General features: G+C 45.3%; 1 protein-coding gene across 2 annotated transcripts in view; it reads left to right on the top strand.

Annotated features, from left to right (window-relative positions):
* Map1b (microtubule-associated protein 1B) overlaps positions 1 to 25,422 on the top strand; it is a 95,139-nt gene that overhangs the window by 47,831 nt on the left and 21,886 nt on the right. The window contains exons 1-2 of one of the 2 annotated variants that reach the window (XM_006517548.3): positions 21,151 to 21,596; positions 24,476 to 24,558. Coding sequence is in view for 1 of the 2 variants with exons in the window: in NM_008634.2 (NP_032660.2) it covers positions 24,476 to 24,558 (83 nt within the window). In the remaining variant the exon portion in view is untranslated. Of the gene's footprint in view, positions 1 to 21,150; positions 21,597 to 24,475; positions 24,559 to 25,422 lie in introns of those variants that run through there. The other variant, NM_008634.2, reaches the window with a different exon arrangement.

Here is a 25,422-nt window from a genome sequence, read left to right as displayed (position 1 = left end):
CACTGAGATATGAGCTGAGAGCAGTCAGTCTCCACAGACGATTAGGAACCTTCTACAATCAGAACTGAACAAAGCAAATCAGCTCTTGGTAAAAGACAACAGAGAAGTGAACTTTCTTTCACGAGAGTTTAGGAATTAGTCAGAACGGAGTTTGCTGGTCATTTATGCCTGCTTTCTTCTTTGGAGTCCTTTGAAGCCTCTTTGGAATCTAGAAAGAACAAAACCATCCAGGATCCAGTAGATGGCAGGCACATTGTTAGCTTGGGCCATCTTTTTTTCTGGGTTGTGTGTGCACAATTATCTGTTGGCATTGGCCATCTGCTGTTATACTGCTGGTAGACTCCATTACACCAGTGATTTAACTTGGGCCCTGGAGAAAGCTGCCTTCTCCTTTAGCCAGGAAATTTGCCATTGGTGGATTTTAGAGGAAGCTTCCAACATATCAGCTGATGAAAATAAAAAAGGAAACCTTTGTAAGGATTCAACAGGAACTTTGGGGGCCCCAAGAGTTATAGTATTTCATATTAAATTGGAATCTAATTATAAGGGGATCACTTTCCTGGGACTAAAGAAGATGAGATGTGGTACTTACTCGTGATTTTTAACTTGAGATGTGGGAAGGTGTCTGTCACACAGAGCCTCTGTCCACAAGAAACTGTTTCAGCTGGGAGAGGGTGGGGCTCCTTCAGAATTAAACTCAACTGGCACTTTAACCTTCCCCTGTCTTTAGCTATTGTCCTTTATAATACAACAGTGTAAGTCTGGGGATTTTAAAAAAAGATTTACTTATTTATTTTATGTATATGAATGCTCTATCTGCATGTATAGTTACACGCCAGAAGAAGACATCAGATCACATTACAGATGGTCATGAACCACCATGTGGTTGCTGGGAATTGAACTCAGGACCTCAAGAACAGCAAGCAGTCAGTGCTCTTAACTGCTGAGCCATCTCTCCAGCCCTGAGTTTGGGGATTTTACTGGGGGGCAGCAAAATGTGTCTTTGAATTGAATCAGGGAAGGCATCTTAGCAATTTCTCCGTTCCCTCTCTCTGTTTCCAGTTCCAGTTCCAGCATAAATGGGAATCTGCAAGCCGTTAGAAAGATGCTCTTATTGTGGATTAGGGGTGAGGCCCAAGGGGAGGTTCTCAGCGTGTGTTAGGAACTAAATAAATCCTCCTTAACCCAAACACGTCCTGTAGCCACTTCCTGGCTATTTTTGAAAAGACATAAAAGCGAATCGCATCTTTAATCAAGAGCTGTGGTAGCATTAGGTCTTTTACTACATGTTATATTTTTCTGTGAGCCTATACTTATTTGCCCAGCTAGAAATAGCTGGAGTTATTTAAACAATCATGACACTTATCTAAACAACGATTGTAGGCTGGAGTCGACTCCCTGATTACACTCTTTAGAAATAGTCCTTTATTTTTATTTGTGCTCTTTTGAGGTAGGAAGAGTTTGTCAATGTCCCTGTGATTGTTCCGTTGTATCAATGTAGTAGTCTAAAGATGTAATCATTTTATTCTGTATCATCCTTGAGATAAATATAGAGCGTCTCAAGGACTGGTGAAGCTGGGTATGGTGACGCTACTGCAGCCCCAGCACCGAAGGCTAAGGGAGGGTTGTGGTTGTGAATTCAAGGTCTGTTGAGGCTACACAGCAGAGCCCTGTGTCAGTACTCCTCACCCCCGAAATGACCTCTTAGCACTCTGAAAGCAGAGAACAGGGCAAGCAGCAGGACTCCCTCCCTTTCTACTACAAGGTCAAGGGTCCTGGGAGACTGTCTTCTCATCTTAAAGAGAAAATCAGACTGACCATGAGAAAACCAGGCTGACCGTGAAAATCAGTGAAGGCTCACTTGTCCTGTCACAGTGTCACCTAAACAGGGAACAGGTCTAGCCTTGGCCCTGAGAAAGATGGGAGATTTTTTTTTAAGTCAGAAAACCCAGGAGCACAGATCCCATTTGTATCACACAGCTGTTGAGAGATGCCCTTGGGCCTGGGCAACACAGTGGCCCTGTAAGGGAAACTGAAGCTTTCCCTAAAGTATTGAGACTCCATATTTAAGAACTCCAGGTCAGGGGAAAAGAAGAGCCAACCTTTTGTCAGCCAAAGCATTTGGCCCAGTGGTCTTGTGTGTGCCACAAGGAAAGGAACACTTTGGTGGCAGGTTTACCAATCACTCAATTTCCCTGTACCTCACTATCTCCATCAGTACAATGAAACTCCAGTAGAACTGATGTTACAATATGCAGAGAATAATAACCTGTCAGGAAATGGCAGCTGTCGTGGCCCTTAGAAATATTACCTACCTACAGCAGAAGGGACAGAGAAGGGAACAGGGAGGAGGCATGTGATGTCCTTAAAGGGCGTGTGTGTCTCTAAGCCCCCTCTTTTCTATCCTCAGCTCACATTGATCCTGTTAATGATGTGAGAGAAGATGGGGGGAGGGGTGTTGTCAGAACTGAGATGGAGCTCAGATCCTCCAGACAAGCTGGTGCTCCCATGCAGAGAGCCTCTGGACTGAGGCAGTGTGGTGAGCATGCCACGCCCTCTGAGGCACTAAGTCTGGCACTGGAGCACTAATAGACTGTGATCAGGAAGGCTGAAGGCCACCTAGTCACACTGTGTGGAGAAGGAGGATGACCAAGTTAGTGGCAGCAATTTTTCCCTGTGAAAAGCATTGTTAATGTGATAATTTAAAGACCTTAAAAAAGATTTATTTATTTATTTACTTATTTTATGTATATGGGTACACTGTTACAGTCTTCAGACACACCAGAAAAGGGCATCAGATCCCATTACAGATGTTTGTAAACCACCATGTGGTTGCTGGGAGTTGAACTCAGGACCTCTGGAAGAGCAGTCAGTGCTCTTAACCACTGAGCCACCTCTCTAGGCCCCTAAAGACCTTAAAAAAAATCAGGGGGGAGGGGAGGGCCTGGGGGACTTTTGGGATAGCATTTGAAATGTAAATGAAGAAAATACCTAATTAAAAAATAAATTAAAAGATTCACATAAATGGAAAAAAAATCCCCTCAGAGCTAACTAAAGGAACTAACTTGACAAATCTTTGAAGTAAGGGCTCTGAGACCAGTGGACGGCCCTTTTCTCTTTCTCCCCATTTCTCTGACTCTTCAGAGGAGAGGTGGATATAAAATGCGTTTACATGCTGGAAAAGAAAGTTAACCCCAAACCAAAAACAAATAAACAACAAAAAAAAGCTCTTTATAAATACCTTGCTGCCTGTTCCCTGCGGCTACAGCTCACTACATCACTCTGGGTGTCATTTTGACGTATTTCTAAGGAAATAGAGTTTTGTTTATAGAATTTTTGCTTCATCGTGTCAGTTCTCTCGCCTCTGCAAGCCTCGGGTATTTCCTGCTTGTTTACAGGTGAGTGATCTGAATTGGGTAAAGATATGAACTCATCACCGTTAAAAACCCCCTCCCTTTCCACTTAAGACCCTTTACCTGTTACGAATGCACATGGGTGGGATATTAATTATAGCACAGCAGGTATTGCTGAGGGGAGACTGTCACCTAGCTCAGAGCCATCTTGTGAGTTGTGTGGTACTTTGTCGTCCATCTGATGCAGATTGTCACACGGAGTCTCTGAAAACCAGAACCAAAGCATGGTGCGTCACAGAAAGATACTAAAAGTTGCTTATTAAGATCTCCCTTTAAAGATTTATTTTTATTTTATATGTATAGAAGAGTGTTGTGCCTGTATCTATGTCTGTTCATCGCTAGTATGTTTGGGACCCTCAGAGGCCAGGAGAGGGTGTTGGATCCTCTGGAACTGGGGTTATAGACAGTTACTAGCTGCCTAACATGGGTGCTGGGAACCAAACTCTGTTCCCTTGCAAGAGCAGTTAGAGCTCTTAGCTGCTGAGCCATTTCTTCAGCCCCTTGAAATAGTTTAGAAAGTAGGCAATTATGTTTTCTAGCTGTTCCTTTTCCAAAAGAACGGCCAGACAAGTGGCCAGCTCTAAAGCCAACAGCCTCAGCCAAGTGGATGAGAGCCCATGTTTTGGCCCTCCTGACTCACACCAGTAACCTAAGAGTTGAATTTGAACTTCTCTTGCAGCCCGGCTGTGGCTTCCAGGGAGGAATTGGAGAAATATCTAGATTAAGAATCAAAGACATCTTTCATGCTGCTTGGGGTGCTGTCACTAATTGAAGGTTCCCATTGCCGTGCGATAGAAGGCAGGGGTAGGGGGGAGGTGTCCCATCCCAGAGGGTAAAAGTTTCCAGGTCATGTAGAAGTGACCTTAGCCTCCGCAGTGGCTGTGCTGGACACCGTGAGGATCTGGATACACACACCTGACTTCAGTCTGCCACTGGAGAACCAGCCTTTCTGAACCTTAATGACTTTGTCTGTGGCAAACTGAATTATTTTTAACATAAGGAGTAGATTAATCTGGCAGCTGTATTTCTTTACGTTTTGCTAGTCCCCAATAACTACACAGAAAAACCAAGATTTATTTCAAGCTGTACAACCCCATATGCTAATCTGGCTACTTCCTAGTCATGAACCCACGATACTTGCATCCTACTATTGATACTTGCATCCTACTATTGATACTTGCATCCTACTATTGATCTTACATCCTACTATTGATCTGGCTCTTTGGGTTTTTTCCTTGCTGTCTTCTCAGACCCTCTCCTCCTGGTGATCTGAAACTCCACCCCCCACTCTTTCCCGGGGCTGGTGGAAGCCTGGCCCTATTGTCTCTTCTGCCCGGCCGTTTGGTGATCAACATTTATTGACAAGGCAGACAATAAATGCTAAGAATTGTTTATATAGACTTGAGACGGGAGGTTCTTGGTATAAACATTCCAGTGTCTTGTCGGATTGAAACAAGATGTCAAGGTTGAAGAAGGATAACCTTTAAACAGGGCACCGAAACATCATGCCTGCAGTCTGTAGAACAGTCTGTCCATCCACATCCCCATCTTCTGAGCGATAGGCTGCAGGAATTCTGTTTGCACTGCCTAACTCCAACCCAAAGGATGCTTCCCAGGACCTGGAGCTTCATCACTGGCCTCTTGCCTAGCTTTGCCCACTACCCTCTATCTGTTAAGCCCTTCCTCAATGGCATCTTACTCAGAAAGCTTTCCCAAGTCCTCCTCCCATGGTGGTTCTCTTCTGTCCTTAAGAGCTTCATGTCCCCCCCAGAGTGTGCATGCACCAGAGGGTGGTGGCCATGGTGTGATTTCTGCTGACCCTTACTCTCTAGCATTGAGGGAAGTTCCTTCAGTATTTGGTGGATTGAATGTCACAACCAAGAGGAAGTACAAGGAAGGCTCCCACCCAGTGTCCATTTTCTTTCCTATTAACCTGTGTTCCTTCCTGTGTGTTTTTTATTATATATAATTATATATAATATATATATATATATATATATATATATATATTTTTTTTTTTTTTTATTTTGGCTCCCCATCTTCCCTGGTTTTCTCTTACCCTGAGGTCTTTTCTTCTCTCATTTCAGAGAGCTATTTCTTTCTTACTTTGTCTTACAATTGTCGCAAGCTACAAGTCTGAGAAGCACATGGATAGTTACATCTTTTGTCCAAATAGGGACGAATTTGAAACTTACATTTGAAAGAACCTCTAGCAGGCTTTCATGGCCACCAGCCCTCCAGCTGGCAGTTGGCATTCTTTACAACACAGGATCCCATTTTTGCCTAGACCCCTCATACCAAGATATTCACACTGGGCAGGTTGCTGATCTAGCAATATGTCTGTCATTAAGAGGCAGTCCTGTGTCTAGGACCAGAACCCATTCTGGATTTGTTGGCTGGTAGATTACTAAGTCTGGGTTTCATATACACCTAGACTTGGAGAACTTTACTCTCCCTCATAAGATGTCTAACCCATTTCATCTGTCTGCCAGTGCATTTGAACTATAAAACATTCTCAGCTAGTCAGGTTTAAAAACATTTGAGGTTGCTGGGTATGATGTCATGTGCCTTTAATCCCAGCACTCAGGAGACAGAGGTAGGCAGATCTCTGAGAGTTTGAGGTCAGCCTCATCTACATAGTGAGTTCCAGGAAAGTGGAAACTTCATAGAGTGATATTGTCTCTTTTAAACAGAAAATTGAGGTAAAAACCTAGCAATTTATTTGATATCTAAATTAAACCGGATATCTATGTTTAAAAATCATCCTCAGGTATTTATAAATAGGAAGTTTATATAAATCATAGTTTGTGTGGGATGTACTTATGTGGTTATTTAACAGTGCAGACTATAGGAGCTGGAGGGATGACTCACTGGCTAAGAATTTAATATTTTTGCAGAGGACCAGAGTTCAGAACCCAGCACTTGTGTCAGACAACTCACAACCTCTTGGATGCTTGTAACTCAAGCTCTAGAAGGTCCAATGCTTCTGTGGGCTCCACTATTCATGTGTCTATACATACGCACACACACACACACCCTCTTTGAGAAGCCTCTTTTCTACTCTACCATATCCATGTGTTTGCTGTAATCTTTTAGAAAACTCGAGCCGGAATTCTCATCTAGGAAGCCTTTTCTTAGTGCCATTCCCACTAGTGAATAACAAATAAGTACCAAGCGTTTGTGTCTGTAAGAAGCACCAGACAGTGTCTTGCAATCAGATCTCCAGCCCCAGAGCAGAAGAACAGAGCGTGGCATCTGTGAACATATGAGTAAGCACCAAGTACTCCAAGGAACACCTCCCAGAAATGTGTTCTCTCTGCAAGCCCTGCAGCCATGTAGGAAGCAAGCAGTCAAGTGCACAGGAAGACATGAGTTCACTAGACTGAACATGTGTAAGGACAGAGACAGCAGCTTCAAGGCTGGCAGTAGTTTCCACCTTCAGGTGGTTATTTTTGGACCAGATCATGAACACTGAAGAATTTAACTGCATCTTGAAGGTACTGGAAATACTTGCTTGTCTAGGAACTGCAGGGCCATGTTGAAGTCTATCTTATTAGGGTTTTATTGCTGTAAAGAGATATCATGACCGAGACAACTCCTATAAGGTAAAGCATTTAATTAGAGCTGGCTTACAGTTCAGAGGTTTAGTCCATTATTGTCATGGTGGGAAGCATGGCAGGACACAGGCCGACATGGTGCTGGAGTGGTAGCTGGAAGTTCTACATCTGGATAGCAAGAGAGTGCCACAGTGGGCCTGGCTTGAGCATCTGCGACCTCAAGGCCTGCCCTCAGTGACACACTTCCTTCCACAAAGCCACGCCTTCTAATAGTACCACTCACTCCCTATGAAGCTGTGGGGGTCATTTTCTCTCAAATTACTACAAGCCCATAATGAAATGCTAAAGTTGCGTTGACTACCCTCATTGTGCTAACACTACTATTTTTCCTCTATTCTATTTGCACATTGCCTAAAAAGGCATTTACTCTGTACAGGACCTTGCAGTATAGGAACTATCAGTCTTACCACTTTGTGGAAATGGGGATGGAGTTACTAAGGAGTAACTTTCCTGGAGTCAACAAACCCAGTTAAACTAGAGCTAAGCTGGAATGTGTGTGTGTGTGTGTGTGTGTGTGTGTGTGTGTGTGTGTGTGTGTGAGAGAGAGAGAGAGAGAGAGAGAGAGAGAGAGAGAAAGAGAGAGAGAGAGAGAGAGAGAGAGAGAGAGAGAGAGAGAGAGAGAGAGAGAATGGGTGGGTGTGATCATAAGTGTGCAGAGTCTGGAAGAGGGACATCTTGTTCTATTATTCTCTACATTCTTTTCTTCTTTTTTTAATTAAAAAAATTATGTATGTAGGCGTTTTATCTCCATGTCTGTGAACCACATGCATGCCCACCATCAGAAGAAGACATCTGGAACTAGAGTTACAGATGCTTGTAAGCCTCCATGTGGGTGCTGAGAATTGAATTCCATCCAGTCCTCTAGAAGAGCAGCCAGTGCTGTTAAGCACTGAGCCATCTCCTCAACTCCTCTGCCCTATTTTCTTGACACAAGGTCTCTCACTGAACTTGGAGCTAGACTGGTGGTCAGAAGTCCTTGTCACCACCCCGTCTGAGAGCTGGAGTTGGAGGCATGTGCAAGCATGCCCAGCTTTTTACTTAGGTACCTGTGTGTTGAACTCAGTTCTCCATCTCTTACTCACTGAGCTATTTCCTCGGGTCCCTAGAGCTTGAATTTGAACTTAGGAGGTCTGGTTGCAAACCTGAACTCTTGACCACAAGTTAATTCATATACAGAAAGACCCTTTTGGTGGAGCTTATAGACTGGTTTGGCTACCTGGAGACAAGAAGATAAGTTGGAGGCATTTCACAATTCACGTGAAAGGCAGTGATAAGCAAAGGAGGGGTCGCGACATCATCTGTTGTTTGAAATTCAGAGTGTGTGTCCGGGGTGGGCATTGTGAGTTAAGAGTCTTCGGGACATCTTGAATGATACTAATGTTAGTGTCGCTCTGGGTCTCTTCCTGCAGTTGAAAAGGTCATGAGCTGGGTGGTAACCATTTCCTTGGTGCTGCTTCCCACATGGGTGCCAACTCTCTTGTCTAAGTCAGACCTCATTCCTGACAAGAAATGAACCAAAAACGATGGAGATCTCTGGGGGTAGGAGTGATGGCTCAGTGACTAGGAGCACATATTGCCCTTACAGAGGACTTGAGTTTGATTGTTCACAATCACCTCTAACGTTAGCCTCGGGGTGATCCAATCGCTCTGTCTTCCAAGAACCCTTGCACTCACAGAGCATGTTGGAAGAAGAGGTATCAAGCATGCCAAGAAGTACCATAGAGGGCACCATTTTTAAACTGGGCACCAGTGGGCCATGATATTGAGCATCTTTTCCATAGCTCTGATGTTCTACCAGCCATTCGAAATAGGCACTATTTATGGTCACTACTTCATTTGGCTCAGGATCACTTGTTCCGAGGTTCAAAGTTCACACAGTTGGCAAAGGGAACTTTAACTTAGGTTTTCTGGCTGCTATCCCAGGCTCTGAAATTCTAGACTACAGCACCGTAGCCATGGCTGAGCAACTATAAGAAACGCTACACCATGCAAAGTTATATCTCAGCACATTGAACCTCCCTGAACTTTCATCAGCTAGATCAGTCTAGGGAGATAAGAGAAGCACTCAGACTCCTCTATAGCTCAGATAGTTATGGGCAAGAGGAACACTCTAGAATCCTAGTATATGACAGGCATGTGTCTATAAAACTACATATGATTTTTGGCCCAAAGCTTATTCCACGCACTGTACTTTTCTCTCTTCTAACCAGACCTGGCTCTGCTGATACCCAGAGCTGTGGACACCTTAGCAAGGTTGAAGCAGTTGCCTCACTAAACACCTAACATCCTTTCCCTCGGGTCCTCCTTCAGCCTTTATCACCTAAAGACAACAAGGCCTGGCGATAACATAAGGCCCAGGGAGTTCTTTCCCAGAACCTCTCCCCGAAACCCCTTGCCCAGGAAGCCAACAATGATCCAGCTTGTCTTTATGACTATTCTCAGATGATGCGTAAAGGGAAATGTGAGCCCCCGGCAGCAGTAGCTGGCCCTGTTCCAGACCCAAAACCGAATTAAAACCTCATTAAGTACTTAGCAAGGAAGGCCTTGTAGTGGCTGGCAGAGAAACTGAAAAGCAGAGGAAGAGAAGGGGAGGGCATCTCCAGTTGGCAAATGCCAGGCTGTGAGCTGGGCGGGGCAGGCCAGGAAACAAGACAAAACAGGGCCTCTGCTCTGCCATGCAGACATGTCTGTGAGTCTGCCAGATTGATGCAGCCACATAATCTATGCTAATTGCTAGATTTCCCTTTTTTCTTTTTTTTTTTTTTCCACGAGAAATGCCCAGGATGAAAGCGCTCCAAAACCAGAGGCAAAGCAGAAACACCAAAATGTAGAGTTCAGAGCACAGAGAGGAAGAACAAAGGGAAAGAGGGGATCGGGGTTTGCAAGATGGCTTCCACTGTTCTGCCCAGCTTCATGCAACCCTGCCTGCCGGCCCCACTGTGTGCTGTCACCTTCACGACCATGGGTCCAGCGTTTGAGACTTGTGAATCGAATTCTTTTAAGAAATGGAAAGCAGGGGCTGGAGATATGGCTCAGTGGGTAAGAGCACTGACTGCTCTTCCAAAGGTCCTGAGTTCAAATCCCAGCAACCACATGGTGGCTCATAACCATCCATAATGAGATCTGATGCCCTCTTCTGGTGTGTCTGAAGACAGCTACAGTGTACTTACATATAATAAATAAGTAAATCTTTAAAAAAAAAAAAAAAAAAAAAAGAAATGGAAAGCAAAAACTTCAAAGCCTAGAATGAGCAAAGTTAGGGTAAAAAATCCAGAGATATTTGGCTATTAAATACCAGGTTGGACTTAGTTAGGCAAAGAGAGCTGGTGGAATTAGTTGGAGAAGTTGTTGTATTGGGTTTTACTCTGTATCCCTTAAGAAAAACTTCACACACAGGGCTGAGCATTTCCTGTGTCAGAATTTTTGAAGACCCAATAAGAACAGTTAACTTGAGTTTGTTGTGTGGTCTTCTTCAGAGTTTAATAGAGGGCTACCCTAGGCCAGGACATGGGATGCAGATAGGTCTCTGTGAGTCTGGCAAACGGGACAGCACCCAGGTTTTCGGGGCCTATTGCGCTTGTCACTACTGGAGTGGATGTAGCATAGCGGGTTCTAGGACAGACATGGCTATATAAAAAGACCCTGCTTAGTGACACAAAGAAAGAAATGAATAGATAATGGCTAACATACCCACCTGTATTAGTCAGGGTTCTCTAGAGTCACAGAACTTAAGGATAGTCTCTATATAGTAAAGGAATTTATTGATGACTTACAGTCTGCAGCCCAATTCCCAACAATGGTTCAATAGTAGCTGTGAATGGAAGTCCAAGGATCTAGCAGTTACTTAGTCCCACACGGCAAGCAGGCGAAGGAGCAAGAGCGAGACTCCCTTCTTCCAATGTCCTTATATTGTCTCCAGCAGAAGGTGTAGCCCAGATTAAACGTGTGTTCCACCACACCTTAAATGCCGGATGACCTTGAACTCAGAGATTTAATCGTCTGGAATCCATAGCCACTATGCCTCAAGATCTCCATACCAAGATCCAGATCAGAAACTTCTATCTCCAAGTCTCCAGATAAGGGTCACTGGTGAGCCTTCCAATTCTGGATTGTAGTTCATTCCAAATATAGTCAAGTTGACAACCAGGAATAGCCACTACACCACCCAAGGCTCATCGGGTTTTATTAAAAATGGTTCCCCTTTCTCTCAGTTGTCTAGCCATATAGGCATATAGGTGTATAGTATATAAAGGTAAACTGTATATGAGGGAAGATTCATTACTTCCTCAGAATAAAGAAGAGAGCAATGATAAGAAAGAAAATACATGAGCAAATGTGTGTTTTCTTTTTATATGTGAGCTTAACCCAGGAAAAGGTGGAGTCTGCCGATGCAGCAGAGACCTGGGATTTAAAGAGCATATATTTAAAAATGGAAGTAACACCTGGGGTTCACTCAGACCCACCTCAGCTAAGTTGATAATCAAGCTGCAGCCAATCAATGCCTAGCAGTTTGGTTCCCCAGGCAGAAAGTACAACAGTGTAAAGAACCGAAGAGTCCAGCGGTACACCGAATGTCACCCTTCAGCCGCTCCGGGAGAGGGAAGGCCACGGTCATTGAGAACGGGTGTACTTGTCTGGGTATTCGAGCATCCAGCCATGACCTAAGAATGCAGGCACCACGTGGGTGGGAAAGCAGGTACTGGGCTGGTCTACATGGATAAGTTAACCATCCCACTCCAAACCAACAACAAAAACCACAGGTTCCTAGAGGTTGGCTGAGGCTATGTATGAAGTATCTGTAGAGATGGCCAGATTTCATAAGTTCTCAACCTTCCCAATGCTGCAACCCTTTAATACAGCTCCTCGTCCTGTAGTGACCCTCTCACTATAAAATTATTTCCATTGCTACTTCATAAATGCAATTTTGCATACGGTTATGAATCATAATGGAAATAGTTATGTTTCCCAGAGGTCTTAGGCAACCCCATAAAAGAGTCATTTGATGCTCCCAAAGGGGTCTTGACCCATGGATTGAGAACCACTGTCTCGAATGGGCCCGAGAAGCCACCTGTATGTCACCTGCTATGGATGGTAGCAACTGGGACCTCACTTCAGTTGAGGAAAGGTCTCCAGTCTTTTGAGTCTCATCCTCTCAGGTTAAGATCTTGAACCTAAGAAGTCCTTTTCTGATGGGCCACTAGGTCAGTCACTGCCATTGCAGGTAGTTTTACCCACGTGACTTTCTGAGGAAAACAATCTGGCCCATGAGGCTAGGATATGGGTCATTTGGTAGAGCGAGTGCTTGCCTGATGTGCCCAACGCCCAGGATTTGATCCCAGCACTGTATAAATCATTTACAAGTGGGCGGAGACAAGCATTTGTAACCCTAGCCCTCAGAAGGCAGAGGTAGGAAGATCAAGAGTTCAAACTCAGCTGCACAGTGACTTTGAAGTTATCCTGGCATACTTCAGATCCTGTCCTAAAACAAAACAAAAACAAGAAAACCAAATCCAGTTGATGCTATTTCTCCATGGTGTAGAACCAAAGACTGGCCCAGGTTGGGATAATTGCTTTAACTGGTTCTATGTTTAACGTGTGTTCGTTCTGTCCTCTATCAGTATTTTTTCCTTTTCCTTTTTTCCTCTTCAATAGCCAGACACTAAAAAGGACCAACACAGTTTTTTGTTTTGTAGGCAAGATGGCTTTGGGAATGAGTAACAGCATGATAATTTGGTTCTGAGAGGAGCAGGGGAGGATTTTTAAAAGGTCAGCCGTTTCCTTGGATTTAATCAATGGTTGGAGTTTTGGGTGGCAAATTAAATGTCCAATAAACATGTTAATGCATTCTGAGAATCAATAGGTAGTGGGAAACATTAGTTGAGCCTTTAATGATCATCCTTTGTCCCAAGGGAAATAATTCTAGCATTATGTTGAAACACCGGGCAAGTGGCACAGGAGAACAATGTAGAGATGATGTTAGTGAGGCCACTTACTGTGTCCTTACTGATCATTGGAGCAGCCATTGTCACACTGTCTTGTTTCTTAAAGAAAACTCAGAGCCATCTGCATCACCTAGGAGACTGCAGAAGTGCAGAGCCCCAGGCCCTCCAGACCTCCTGAGTCTGAATGTCCAAGGGTGGATCCATGGATAGGAGAATTTTATAAAGTCCCTTGGTGGCTGGCCTATTATGGCAGGCCTGTTTATTTACATATCATAGTGTCTGTGGAGATCAAACCAAGAGGGTTTGGGGTTGAATTTGAACGTCAGTTCTCATTAGGTTATTTGGTGTCTAGAATATTCTGCCTCAATTCTGTGTAGAGGTGGTTAGAGTTCTGTGTTAGAACAGGCTGCAGTTACAGGTTACCTTGTGTGCGGTGAAACTTCGCAGAATGGGTTGGGAGTTCATCTCCCCTTTGTTTTCCCCAGCATCTCCATCAGCCTTTTTCTGCCTCTGCTTGCCCTTTAATTATGGGCATTTCTCTAGACTATAATCAGAGAGAAGCACGAAGCACTCTCCAACAGCATCAACTAAAAATAGACCCTGATCTGGCTCAATCTGTGACCCAAGCTTTGGATCCATCTTTCCATCTACTCCTGGACCTAGCCGCCTGGGCAGGCCGTGGGGACGTTAAATGCAGTATAACCCATGTGACTCACTGTTATCAGTCTGTCTTTGCTATCTGCTCCCGCCCCCACCCCAACTCTCTCTCTCCTTATTCCTCCCCAATCTAATACCTTAATTATGAGCCTCACAGTTGAGCTTGGTGGCTCTGCCTGTAATCTCAAGCACTCAGGAGACTAATCATGTAGGAAGATTGAGGGTTCATGGATGAACTGGGTTAAATAACAAGCTTGAGGCTAGCCTGAGCTATATATAGTGAGAACCAGTCTTTAAAAAACAAACAAACAAACAAACAAACAAACCCAAATGATATAATAAAATAAGATGGTATCCCAGTATCTGACCTGACTCTATAGACTGAGCACTGCCTCTGGTCCTCACTCTAAGGGACAGTCACAGCCCTGGGCTTCAAGTTCCTCATCCTTATCTGTACAATGTCTTCCTAGCAGGTCTAGGGTACACATTAATAACGATAATGTTCCTAAAGAACTTAGGTCAATATTGAATTAGGACATATATTCAATACATCATAGCCATGGTTATTATTTATCCTTTCATCAGATATTGATTGAGTTCCTACTGTGTATAAGACAGTGTTTCAGAGTTAGGTTTTCTGAGTTAAAAGAGCCCCCCCATTAAACTGTATTCCCTTCAGGACAGAGGGGGTGTCACTCATATTTTAACCCCCGAGCTTCATTTAAGAAGATCCCGCTGATCCGCCTGAATTAAGTTCCAGAAAATCTGTCCTCTGTAGGCAGTGAGTATCACCTGCACAAATAGGAAACGCTTCTTTTTACAATGGTAGCAGGGCCCCGAAGATTTAAATAACTCTCTCTGAAACTTTCTTCTCAAGAAAGTCTAGCTGGGTTTAGTGGCCCAGATACTCAAAAGGCTGAGGCAGAAGAGGACCACCAGCTCAAGGCCTGCCTGGTCACCTTAATGAGAACTTTTCTCAAAATAACAAAGTTGAACAGGGCCAGGGGTGTAGCTCAGTGGTAGAGCTCTTGCTGAGCATGTTTAAGGCACTAGTTCATTCAATACTAATCATCACAAAACAAGCAAACAAGCAAACAAAACTCCCAGAGTCAACAACCACACAAACAAAGGCAGTTACATCTGATTGGGAAAACCTAAGAAAATGTAATTTTAAGATGAAAGTGCCGGTATTAATAATCTCCTGGTACTACCTAACTCACCACAAAGACGCGTAGCAGGTGGTTTTCAAAATAAAAGGCCCCGATATTATTTATCAGAGATTGGAATTACTTTTCAATCTAAGAAAATATATCTCACCTCTCTCTCTCTCTCTCTCTCTCTCTCTCTCTCTCTCTCTCTCTCTCTCTCTCTCCATATATGTATATATTATATGTGTGTGTTGTTTGTTTTTCTTGATAGAGTGTCTCTGTGTAGCCCTGGCTGTCCTAGAAGTTACTCTATAGACCAGACTGGCTTCGAACTCAGAGAACTACCCACCTCTGCCTCCCTAGTGCTGAGATAAAAGGCATGCAGTACACCCAGCTATAAACCTTTTTTTTTTTTTTTTTAAGAAAGCCTTGTGGGCTGGGAGTGTAGCTCATCAAGAGAATCCTGAGTTCATTCCTCAGTACCACAAGAAAAAAAAAGTTAATTTAACTGTAAAATCTTAAGACATTCTGAGAAGCTAATGTAAGGAGTGAGAGTCAGGAACCATATGGCTGGATTGAACTTCTACTTGACCAGCTCACTGTATCTGTGTGATTGAGACAGCCAACTCTTAAACAGGTGGTCCCTCAGCTTCAACCTCTCTACCTGTACAGTAGGAGGGATTACAATGGTACATTTTTTTTATATGTATTTAGAAAAGACAACATGGCGGCTGGCGAGATGGCTCAGCAGCTAAGAGCACTGACTGCTCTTCCGAAGGTCCTGAGTTCAAATCCCGGCAACCAAGTGTTTGGTACCCAATCCCAGTACAAATGTTCCCCTGTATCCATAGGAAATCTTTTGGCATCTATAAGTCAGGGTCTATAAAGCCATGCAGGTCTGATCTTCTCTGAAGCTTCCTTCTCTGTAAAATGGGGAGAGCGGGGGAAAAATACTGTCACCAGGGTTCCTTCGGGTGTCCCAGGTGAAAAAGGCAAATTCAGACTCCATCCAGCATGAGAGCGACCAATCCTCAGGAGACTGGGGAGGAGGCCTCACATCTTCAGGGCAAAGGAAAGAACTCCGTGCTGGTACATAAGGAGCAAGACGATTTTCTTCTGTGTTAGGGTGGTTTTATTATTATTGTTGCTTGTTTGTCTGTCTGTTTGTTTGTTGCTGGGATTTGGAATTTGGGGGTGTTGGGGAGGTTGAGAAAGGAAGAGAGAGCTCCTAGTTCCCACCCTATCCAAACCCAGGGAAGCAGATTCAGAGGCTTGGACCAGGCTAAACAGAATGAACACAGAGGAGCATATTGGGAGTGCTGCAGTGAGTCATGCGTGCTGATCCGCTTTAATGAGCCTGATGTGGTCCTGAGGAGCCTGAACAGGGCAGACCTATCTGTATCTGATGTGCCATGTGGAGTAAATGCCTTGTGGGTGATGGGACCTCAGGCCAATCCTGTAAGTCTAGGCCCACAGTGGGTGTTGTTTGTTCTTTAGGTGACCTCCAGGGAGCCTGATTTTATCTACGTTGTTGATATTTCTTTCTTTTGTCTGCCACTGTTCACTTCTAACCCTTGACAGTTTGTCTGGAGGCTTTGAAAGCCTAGTGAAGAGGGTCTGGGTGTGGTGGCAAATGCCTACAAGAGGATGAGACAGGAGGATCATGAGTTGGAGGCTAGGTTGAGCTAGAGGGCTAGAAACCACAGGGCTAGAGAGCTGGCTCAGGGAGAAAGAGCTATTTTCTTGCAAAGGACTAGAGTCCATATCCCAGCACCTGAGCAAGTAGCTCACAACCACCTACAGCTCCAGTCCCAGGAGAGCCAGTGCCCTCTTCTGGCCTCTACATACCTGTGCATAAATATGTGCAGACATGTAATTACACATAAGGGAAGAAAGAAAGAGAGGAAGAAAGAAAGAAAGAAAGAAAGAAAGAAAGAAAGAAAGAAAGAAAGAAAGAAAGAGAGAGAGAGAGAGAGAGAGAGAGGGAGGGAGGGAGGGAGGGAGGGAGGGAGGGAGGGAGGGAGGGAGGGAGGGAGGGAGGGAGGGAGGGAGGGAGGGAGGGAGGGAGGGAGAAAGGAAGGAAGGAAGGAAGGAAGGAAGGAAGGAAGGAAGGAAGGAAGGAAGGAAGAGGAAGGAAGGGAGGAAGGAAGGAAGGAAGGAAGGAAGGAAGGCAAGGGAAGGAAGGAAGGAAGGAAGGAAGGAAGGAAGGAAGGAAGGAAGGAAGGAAGGGAGAAAAAAGGGGAGATGGTGGGAGGAAGATATTAAAAAGCAAATGAAGAGGCTAGGGAAGGGCTGAAGAGGGAGACAAATATGGTGGGCGATTTAGAAAGTGAATAAGAACTTTGCAAAGAGAACAGAAGCCACTGCTTTGCGTCCTAGCACTGCAAATTCTGGATGAGGGAATATGGAACACAAAACAAGGACTCTCCTGCCAGCAGGGGCAAAGCCAGACTGCTATAGCCAAAGGCTGGTGATCTCTACGTACTTGGACCAGCTTGGGACAGAGAGAACCTTGGGAGTTGGCTCTTTAGTTACTTGTTTCTAGGTTGGGAACACATGAAGTCCAGGAGGGCAGGGCACCCAAGGGAAGGATGGATGGAAGGCCCAGCACCTTGGAAAACGAGACCACAGCCAGTGACAGGGAAAAAGAAAAATAGTTAACGGCAAGGGAGTGTAGGGAAATGAGATATAGACTCAAATCACGGAATTGTCTGCAACTGTAAAACCAAGCTGATGAAAAGGAGCCATGTTGCTTCCAAGCACTGATCAGCTCATTTACACTGAAAATAGATTATTCAGAATACGCCCCGGATTTGTGTACAATGGGATTCGATGCTTTAATTCTCTTAAAAACTAAATGGTCAGAATCTGAAGAACAACGTGACTGTGAAGGACACGCCACAGAGCTGAAACATCAAAAACAAAGACTTCTTTTCAACAGGAAAGCAATCTCATTTCTGGGACTGTCAGCGGGGAGGATGGGGGAGAACTTGGCTGACCATTCAGCAGAAACAACCCTGATGGAGGCTTGATCACGCTGTCCAGCAGATTTTGGATGACTGTCAGCTGGCCCACGCTGTGTGTTAACCTCTTACAAAAGGAAGTGTTGGCTTTAAAATCAGGCAACCTTTATTTTGGGTGAGTGGCTCAGGAGGAGTGAAAGGGATAACGCCACATCCCTGACCTTGGCCATGAGAAGTTGGGCAGGTCATTAGACCTCAGGTTTGTGGTCCATGAAGAGGAGAGAATGTTTGCACTCAGGCTGTCTTTGGAGTGTTAGGAGACTTAAACACAGCCTCCACCTGCAAGACGGAATGCTTAGCTCTCCTAAATCACTCTCCACATTTAAGATTTGGTCGCTGTGTTCTTGGGATGGGCTTTCAGCCTTGTAGTTAACTTGTGATCCAAGGAGATTGGCAGCTCCCACATGGAACGTTCTCTTACTCCCCATGCTCGTAAGGTCAGCCTTTCCACTGGATTATGTTTGGGTTGCCTTCTACCTCTGGTCCTGCTGCCTCAGATACCAGGCTAGAAGTTCCTTTCCCAAGCCTAAGGTTAAACTGGTAAGTCAGAAGAGATGAACAAGGTGACTTGATGAGAGAAGTCCTTGGAGAATTCAAACTCCCTATAGGGTGAAAGGCGTTGTCTCCCCAGAGGGAAGCCGTATCATTTCCTGATAAACAGTTGGCTTTCTGTTTTCTGTGCTGACGCCAAGGCTGGTCTTTGGGGGATCCTAGCAATCAGGAGATACCAAGTCCCCCAGCGCCTTTGTTTTCTCAAGCTTCTCAGAAAGCAGCCTTTAAGGGTTTGGTGTCTTCCCTGTCTTGTGGTCATGTCTCTCTACGCTGAGGTGATTTTTGGCTCTAGGGAACATGAAGGTGGCTTTATTTGCTCCCAGGTTGCTTCATCCTCTCTTCTAGATGCTTCTTCCAATTTCTAACCCTGAGTGCAAAGGGGGGAGGGAAGGGGCTGGGGAGGGTGGGCAGAGGTGGGGGTGGGTGGGAATCTGCTAATTGTGGCCTCTCAGAAGCTCTGTTCCTGATAAACTATATTCACCCAGACTCTGGTTTTCCTGTTTAGAAACACAGGTAGGGCAGAGGCTCACAGGGGACCAATCGCCTTGGGCCCTTCACAGATTCCTCTCCTGTTGTATCACCTCTACCCTGTGAGGGAAGTTTGGCCACAGTTCCTGCCAAGGCAGGTCTTGCTTTCCTCCCAGAGTTAATTCCTCCCATCCCGGCTCTGTTTCTCTTCACACTGACCACACATCTGCCCTGCATATTATGTGGGTTCCTAGAGTAAGGAGGCCTGGTTATGGTTTTAAATAAAAGATGTTATTAAACGCTGCCTAGAGACCTGTAGGTAATTACCGACCACAGGGCTGTGATTTCCATGGCTGTGAAGCACAGCTCTTGATTCTTGCTTTTATCCATTTAGCTAAACTTCACCGGTGGAGTTTTATTGAGCACAAAGGTTTGAGGTGAGAGGGTTTCCCCTTCACAGCCCTTCTGTGATGGAGGGGTTGGGATGAAGGTCCGTCTCCCTGCCTCCTTTCCTGCTTTAACATGCAGGGTGTTCACAGTCCTTGAGTGATCAGACCTTATGTTTAATGAAGCAGTCTCAGGCTGTCTTTAGCCCAAGCGTCTCCCAACCCAACCCTAGGATGTTCTTTCATCTTCACAATGGAGTCTAGATTCTAGTGTTGGTTCACAAGACCAGATGCCTGATCAAACAGTCACTCTAGTGTTCAGCCCGCAAAGACTGGTGGGAGGGGATAGGAAAAGGCATGACAGCAGTGGGAACTGGCAGGAGAAAAGGTAGAGATAGGGTAGCAAGGACCTGTGGAATTCCCCCTGACCGCCATCTTGGCTGTCTGTGATTCAGGTCCTGCTTCATCTTCTCTCTGTCATACAAGTTAATAAACTGAAGTTGTTTAAATAAAGCTCTGGCCTGTAATCGTTGAAGGGGAGTTCAAGATGGGTGTTGAGCTAAACAAGCTTTTAGCAGTTCTGTGTTCATCAGGAGGTTGCTCAGCTACCTTGATGCTTTGATCTGGGCCAAGGATGCTGCGGAGTTGCTCTGGCCTCAGCAAGGATGCTTCAGTCTCCCAGTTACTCGGTACTCCCAGTTGCTCTGCGTGTGGGAGAGAAGACTCATCCATATGTAAAAAGAGATTCTAGCTGGGCAGTGGTGGCACACGCCTTTAATCCCAGCACTTAGTAGGCAGAGGCTGGCGGATTTGAGTTCCAGGACAGCCTGGTCTACAGAGTGAGTTCCAGGACAGCCAGGGCTACACAGAGAAACCCTGTCTTGAAAAACAAAACAAAACAACAACAAAAGCGATTCTAGATTTTGTTTTTCTTGAGACAGGGTCTTGTGCAGTCCAGACTGGCTTTGAATTGGGTGATCTTGGACTTCTGATTACCAAGCCTCCACCTCCCAATGGGTGAGGTTACAGGCATGGACCACCACGACCGATTTATGCAGTGCTGGAGATCAAACCTAGGCCTTAGTGTAAGCCAGACAAGTATCCTACCGACTGAGCTCTATCCCAGCCCAGGTTCTGTGTTGCTACCCTCTGTGATGAGAGTGCCTGAATTTAGCCACAGTCAACCTCTGAAACCCAGGAGGGTGCCTATGTGTTGTGTGTCAAACCCATGCTGAGAGGAAAATCTTAAACTCCCTGGGGAGATCTATAACTATCCTGGAAACATGAAAATGTCATTTTTTTTTTACCTTAAAAGATTTCAGAAATCACCTAGATGTGACGTGAACATAAATCAACAAAATAACCCAACTTCAAAAGACAAGTAGATTCAATTAAATACGATTTTAAAAATAGAAAAAAAAATCCCAGCAATAACTGCAAAGTATAGACTGTTTGAATTTCAAATACAGCTGTAGGAGACCACAGACAAAAGCCCCATTGTCTGAAGGGCCCTGCTGCTCCAAGGGGTCCTCATTCTCTTTTGATTCTGAAGTGGAGCAGACCCTTTGTCACATAGCAGCAACCTTCTCTGTTGCCCCCACCTCACCGGGTCGAGCCTCACAGCTATGTGGAATTTTTTTAGGAAGACTTCAAAGACCTTTTTTTTTTTCATATGGAAACGGACTGACACAACTCCATCACTCCATGTCCATCCTCCACAAAGCTGAGGAGGGTTAGCTATTCATAGGATGCTCCTTGGTTTCTTTATGAGGTATCTATAGGGAGGGCAGACTAAAGGGTGAGGAGAGAGGCTGGGAACTTCTTTCCTGAAGCCACTGAATGGGGACCTTTACAGGCAAGGGTGGTGGCTTCTCCCTGAGAATGCCTGGCCCTCTTCCCAGTGTGAAACATTCCCCAAATATGCAGCTTTGTGAGCATCCCAGCTGCCTGAGCAGACAGCCGCCTGCTGCCAGAGAGCGAGTGGGCACCCAGGGATGCAGGGTGTGGGGAACTGACGGGTCCCTCAGCCGAGGCCCTTGTCTTGGCAGATGCTGGAGAGGCCCGACCTTCGGTTACGGGTCTTGTGGTTGAATCTGGACAACATTCCAGCCAAGACAAGAACTGGGAGCTCTCTCTGACTGTCTTTACATCCATCCCTTCCTTCCTTCCTTCAAATCAACTCTACAAAAAGGCATCTTGGCGCACATCCGTTGTCAGTGTTCTCCCTCCGAGTTCTCACAAAGATGGACAAGGCATCATTAGCTGAATTCCTGGGCAGACTGCTCTGAAACATGACTTAGGGATTGTGGAGGTGACCAACAGCTGTTACGTGGCATTTGTTCTGTTTGGCAACAGAGAAAGCCAAGGAGGAAAAGAGTGTCTGGTGGACGGTAAGAAGCCCCTGGCAGAGGCAGCTGGAGACTTCTCTGGGGAGGGCTGGTGTGTGCAGGTAGGAGCGTGGTTGTGGTAGCTGCTGTTGCTTTTGAAGGGTGCAGTCAGCAGCAGAGAAAGGGCTCTGACTCCATTAGGGACTCTCGGGGAGGGGACTGCTTCTGCAAACCTTGCTTTGGCTTGCTTCTGTGACTCCTACAGAGCACAGTTAATGACAATAGTCATACCAGGTCTCACACTGTCGGATGCTCTGGGTGCTCACATCAAAGATATGATGAAGAAACAGCCATTCCTTTATTGGTTAATGTCAGCTTCATTCTTGTCTTAGAAGATCTCAAAGTCTTTGTTCCGAGGAGGCCACTGATGGAAGGGCGACTTGATCCAGTATAGATTTGTGTGATCTTTCACTGTGTCATCTGCTTATTTGAATTGTGTTTACTTTAGCTTTAAGTGTGCATGGATGTCAAAGAGGAAAACAGCCAAAAGGCAAATTTTACATTAATTACAAAACATAGCATTCATGATAAATGAACTGTGTCTTCCATGGTTTGGCATCTTTTTCCTAAGCCTCGGGTCTTTGCCTGCTCAAGCAGTTAACACTGTTCTTATTTGGAGTGTCTTCCTGACTGGTCTTTTGCAGTAGAACATTTCATGTTTCTATTTAATTTTTGCTTTGCTGTGTATAGGTGCTGTGCCTCGCCTGACCACCCGGTATTCTCTGCTGACATCTTGCTTCTTTAAGCCCATCTGTTGTTTTTAGTCTGTTGGTCTTTCCCCTAACTCTTCTTCAGCATCTGATGACAGTTTTGCCAAAGCCAAGTTCTGATAACTAGCTAGCATCATCAGAAGTGGTTAAATCCAGAAGGGATCTAGAGCTGGGCAGCCTGGGACCAGACCCTGGCCTGACCTGACCCTGTTGTGGCGTCCTGAGCTACTCGATGTCCTCTGTCAACTCTTTGTCTTCAGTAGTGAGCCATGGTCATGGTACCTCGTGTGAGAGCACTTCAGGGGATTCAGTGAAACTGTATGGGTCTCAGAACAGGGCGTGGCACCAGCATTGTTTAGTTTGGGCTGCTCCTCTGCCTTCCTAAAGTTGACTGGTAAATGTTACTGTAAGGAAAAGCAGGGATGATCAATAATGGTGACATGAGTAGAATGTCTCTAAGCAGCTGTTTCTAGTTTCTGTGATCCTTGATAATACAAAGGGGAAATCTCCAGCTGAGTCGAGCCTGGAACCGCCTCCTTTCTAATGGCTTTCCTGGGATAGCGTATATACATATACCACACACGCACGCAAAGTATTTTCTTCAGGGCTTACTTGTCTGTCTCATTGATCCTTCATCTTGTGATAAAATACATATAAAGAAAAATTGGCCATTTTAACTATTTTTTTTAAATCTACAACTCAGGAGTGATCAATATGTCTACAAGGTTGTATATGTCATCACTTACATTTTCAAAATGTTTTCATTACCCCAAACATGGGATAGTACCCATTAAGCAATAGCTCCCCAATTCCCCCTCCTTTAGCCTTTGGTAATTGCTATTTTAAATTTACTTATTCTGGGTATTTCATGGGCATAAAGTACTATTTTATGTATCCATTTGTGTTCAGCTTTTTTTTCCCCCTTATGTTCTAGTTCATCTTTGTAACATTAGCAGAGCTTGATTTTTTTTTTTTTCTATTTCTGACTAGTATTCCGTTGTGGGTAGACCACATCTAACCCAGACACTTGGGTTATTTTATCTTTTGGCTATTAAAATAATGCTGTAATTAACATTAGCACAGAAATATTTGCTCAGGTTCCTACTTTCAACTTGCACCAACCAATTAAATGGCAGTTCATACAGGATTCTGTTTTAGCTTTTCCAAGAACCCTAGATCTACTTTCCTTCTGTTTTTCTCTGTTGGTATCTCCCTCAGAAGCTCCTGTTTCTTCCAGTCTTCCAGGCTTCATTGTACTTCCAAACAGCAGGCGTGCTTTCCCTCCCAACCACGTGGCTTCCTCCCACATTTCCGAGGGAACGCCCCTCTCTGTCCGTTGTTTGCTGGTAAAGCATACATCAGCGACTCTGGCTACATTCACTGGATGGCTTTCATCTCCTTGTCAAGGCAGGGTAATGTTTGTAGAAGGCAATCCATAGGTCTCTGCTGACCTAAGCCTGAGGCTGACCAGCACAGGATGGTGCTGTAAGGAGTGGGAGATATCAAGAGCCCTGCAGAGCATCCTTAAACTCCCTCATCCCAAACCACACCTTACTTTAGTTCTCCCTCAGTTTTGTCTTGTGGGGCAGTTTGGCCACCCTGTCCTGGGGGAGGGTAGCCTTCCACTTCTCTTTTGCCCACTGTTTCTTCACTTTCCTACAAGCAAGTGAATTAATTAGTGAATACCCCAACAGACCGTAAGCCTGCCTCAGACAGCCATTCTGGCTGCTGGGTTAATTGTTAGTCGGGTTTCTGGCCGTCATTCACTTCACAATGAGGCTCCTAATTAATCTCCGCGCCGTTCTCACCAGAAGAAAGGACGTTAGGGAGAAACATCCCCAATTACCATGAGAAAGGAAATGTCAAGAGCTCCACTGAGTTTTCCTGGCACCCCTCCCTGGTCTCTGATGAAAACCCGGCCATTGGGTCAGGAGGCTGCCTAGCCATCGACCATGAAAGACCCAGTGTAAAAGCCTGGGGGCCCCAGGCTACCCCAGCTCCAGTTGAGCCTGTTGTGTGCACACCCTCGTGCTCAGTAGCATCCACTGTGTTTCCCAGCTTCCAGGGCCACATCTGAGTTGGAAATTTCTCTGCTGTCCCAGAAGTAGGCGAGCCGCTTTCATCTGGAAGAGCTAAAGGTCTCTTCTTTGTGTATTTTTTTTGTGCCTTCAGGACAAAAGATTCTTCATCACCGAAGTGACGTCTTAGAAACAGTCGTTCTGATCAACCCTTCAGATGAAGCCGTCAGCACTGAGGTGAGTATTTCAGTTCTGGGAGGTCTTAGAGCCTCCAAGGATGGGGACTTGGCTGATCAAAGGGGCTAGATAGGTGGGGGAGTTGGAGAGAGATGTACAAGGGGTAAGTCCCAGGTCCTAGGCTTCCTCGATGCCCAGAGCCTGCTTCTCTGCATCTAGTATCATAGCACCAGCTCACCAGAAGCCTCTTTCAATTAAGGACACAAGCGAACAGTGCCAGCTGGAAGCATGTTTGTTGAGGGGTGTAGAATGGGGGGTATGCACTGGGTATGTTGTTGCCAGGATGCAGAGCAAGAATGTAGCAGAGGAAATAGACGGCAAGCTCCAGGCTGGCACATACAGGGATGGAACTCAGAGACGACGAGCATCCCAATAGCATCCCTGTTCAGAGAGATCCAGGCCAGCACTAGCTACCCTTGGAAGGCAGGCCAGCCTCAGAAACATGGTCTCTAGCCCAGGTCAAATCACCTGGTTTCATCATCCAAGGTCGGTCAAGTTATCTTACTGCTTCGGTTTGCCCCTCCCTGTGAAGGAGATCATAATAGCCCCTGAATTTAATGCTCCTATGTAATGCTCTCTGAAGTGCTCAGGGCTTAGAAGAAGTGTGGCACATAGTGACTAAGATGTACATGCTGGCTCCTGCTGCTGTATCATTAGCATCACATGAGAATACTTACTACTAGAGAGAGTAATTGGCAATTTCAGGACCCACCCTGACATAAGAATTTGGAGGAAGCCAAGAGAATCTCTGGTCCCCTCAGGCCAAGCGTTGATAGAGCTCCTCTTCCACCTCCTCTGAGATAGAGTTGCTTCCTGAGCATTAAGGACCAAAGGCCCTGGCAACATCCTAGCCTAGGCTGTGTG

The sequence above is a fragment of the Mus musculus genome, chromosome 13 (genome assembly GCF_000001635.26).
Source record: "Mus musculus strain C57BL/6J chromosome 13, GRCm38.p6 C57BL/6J".
NCBI classification, from domain to species: domain Eukaryota; kingdom Metazoa; phylum Chordata; class Mammalia; order Rodentia; family Muridae; genus Mus; species Mus musculus.
This window is presented reverse-complemented; position numbering and strand designations above follow the sequence as displayed.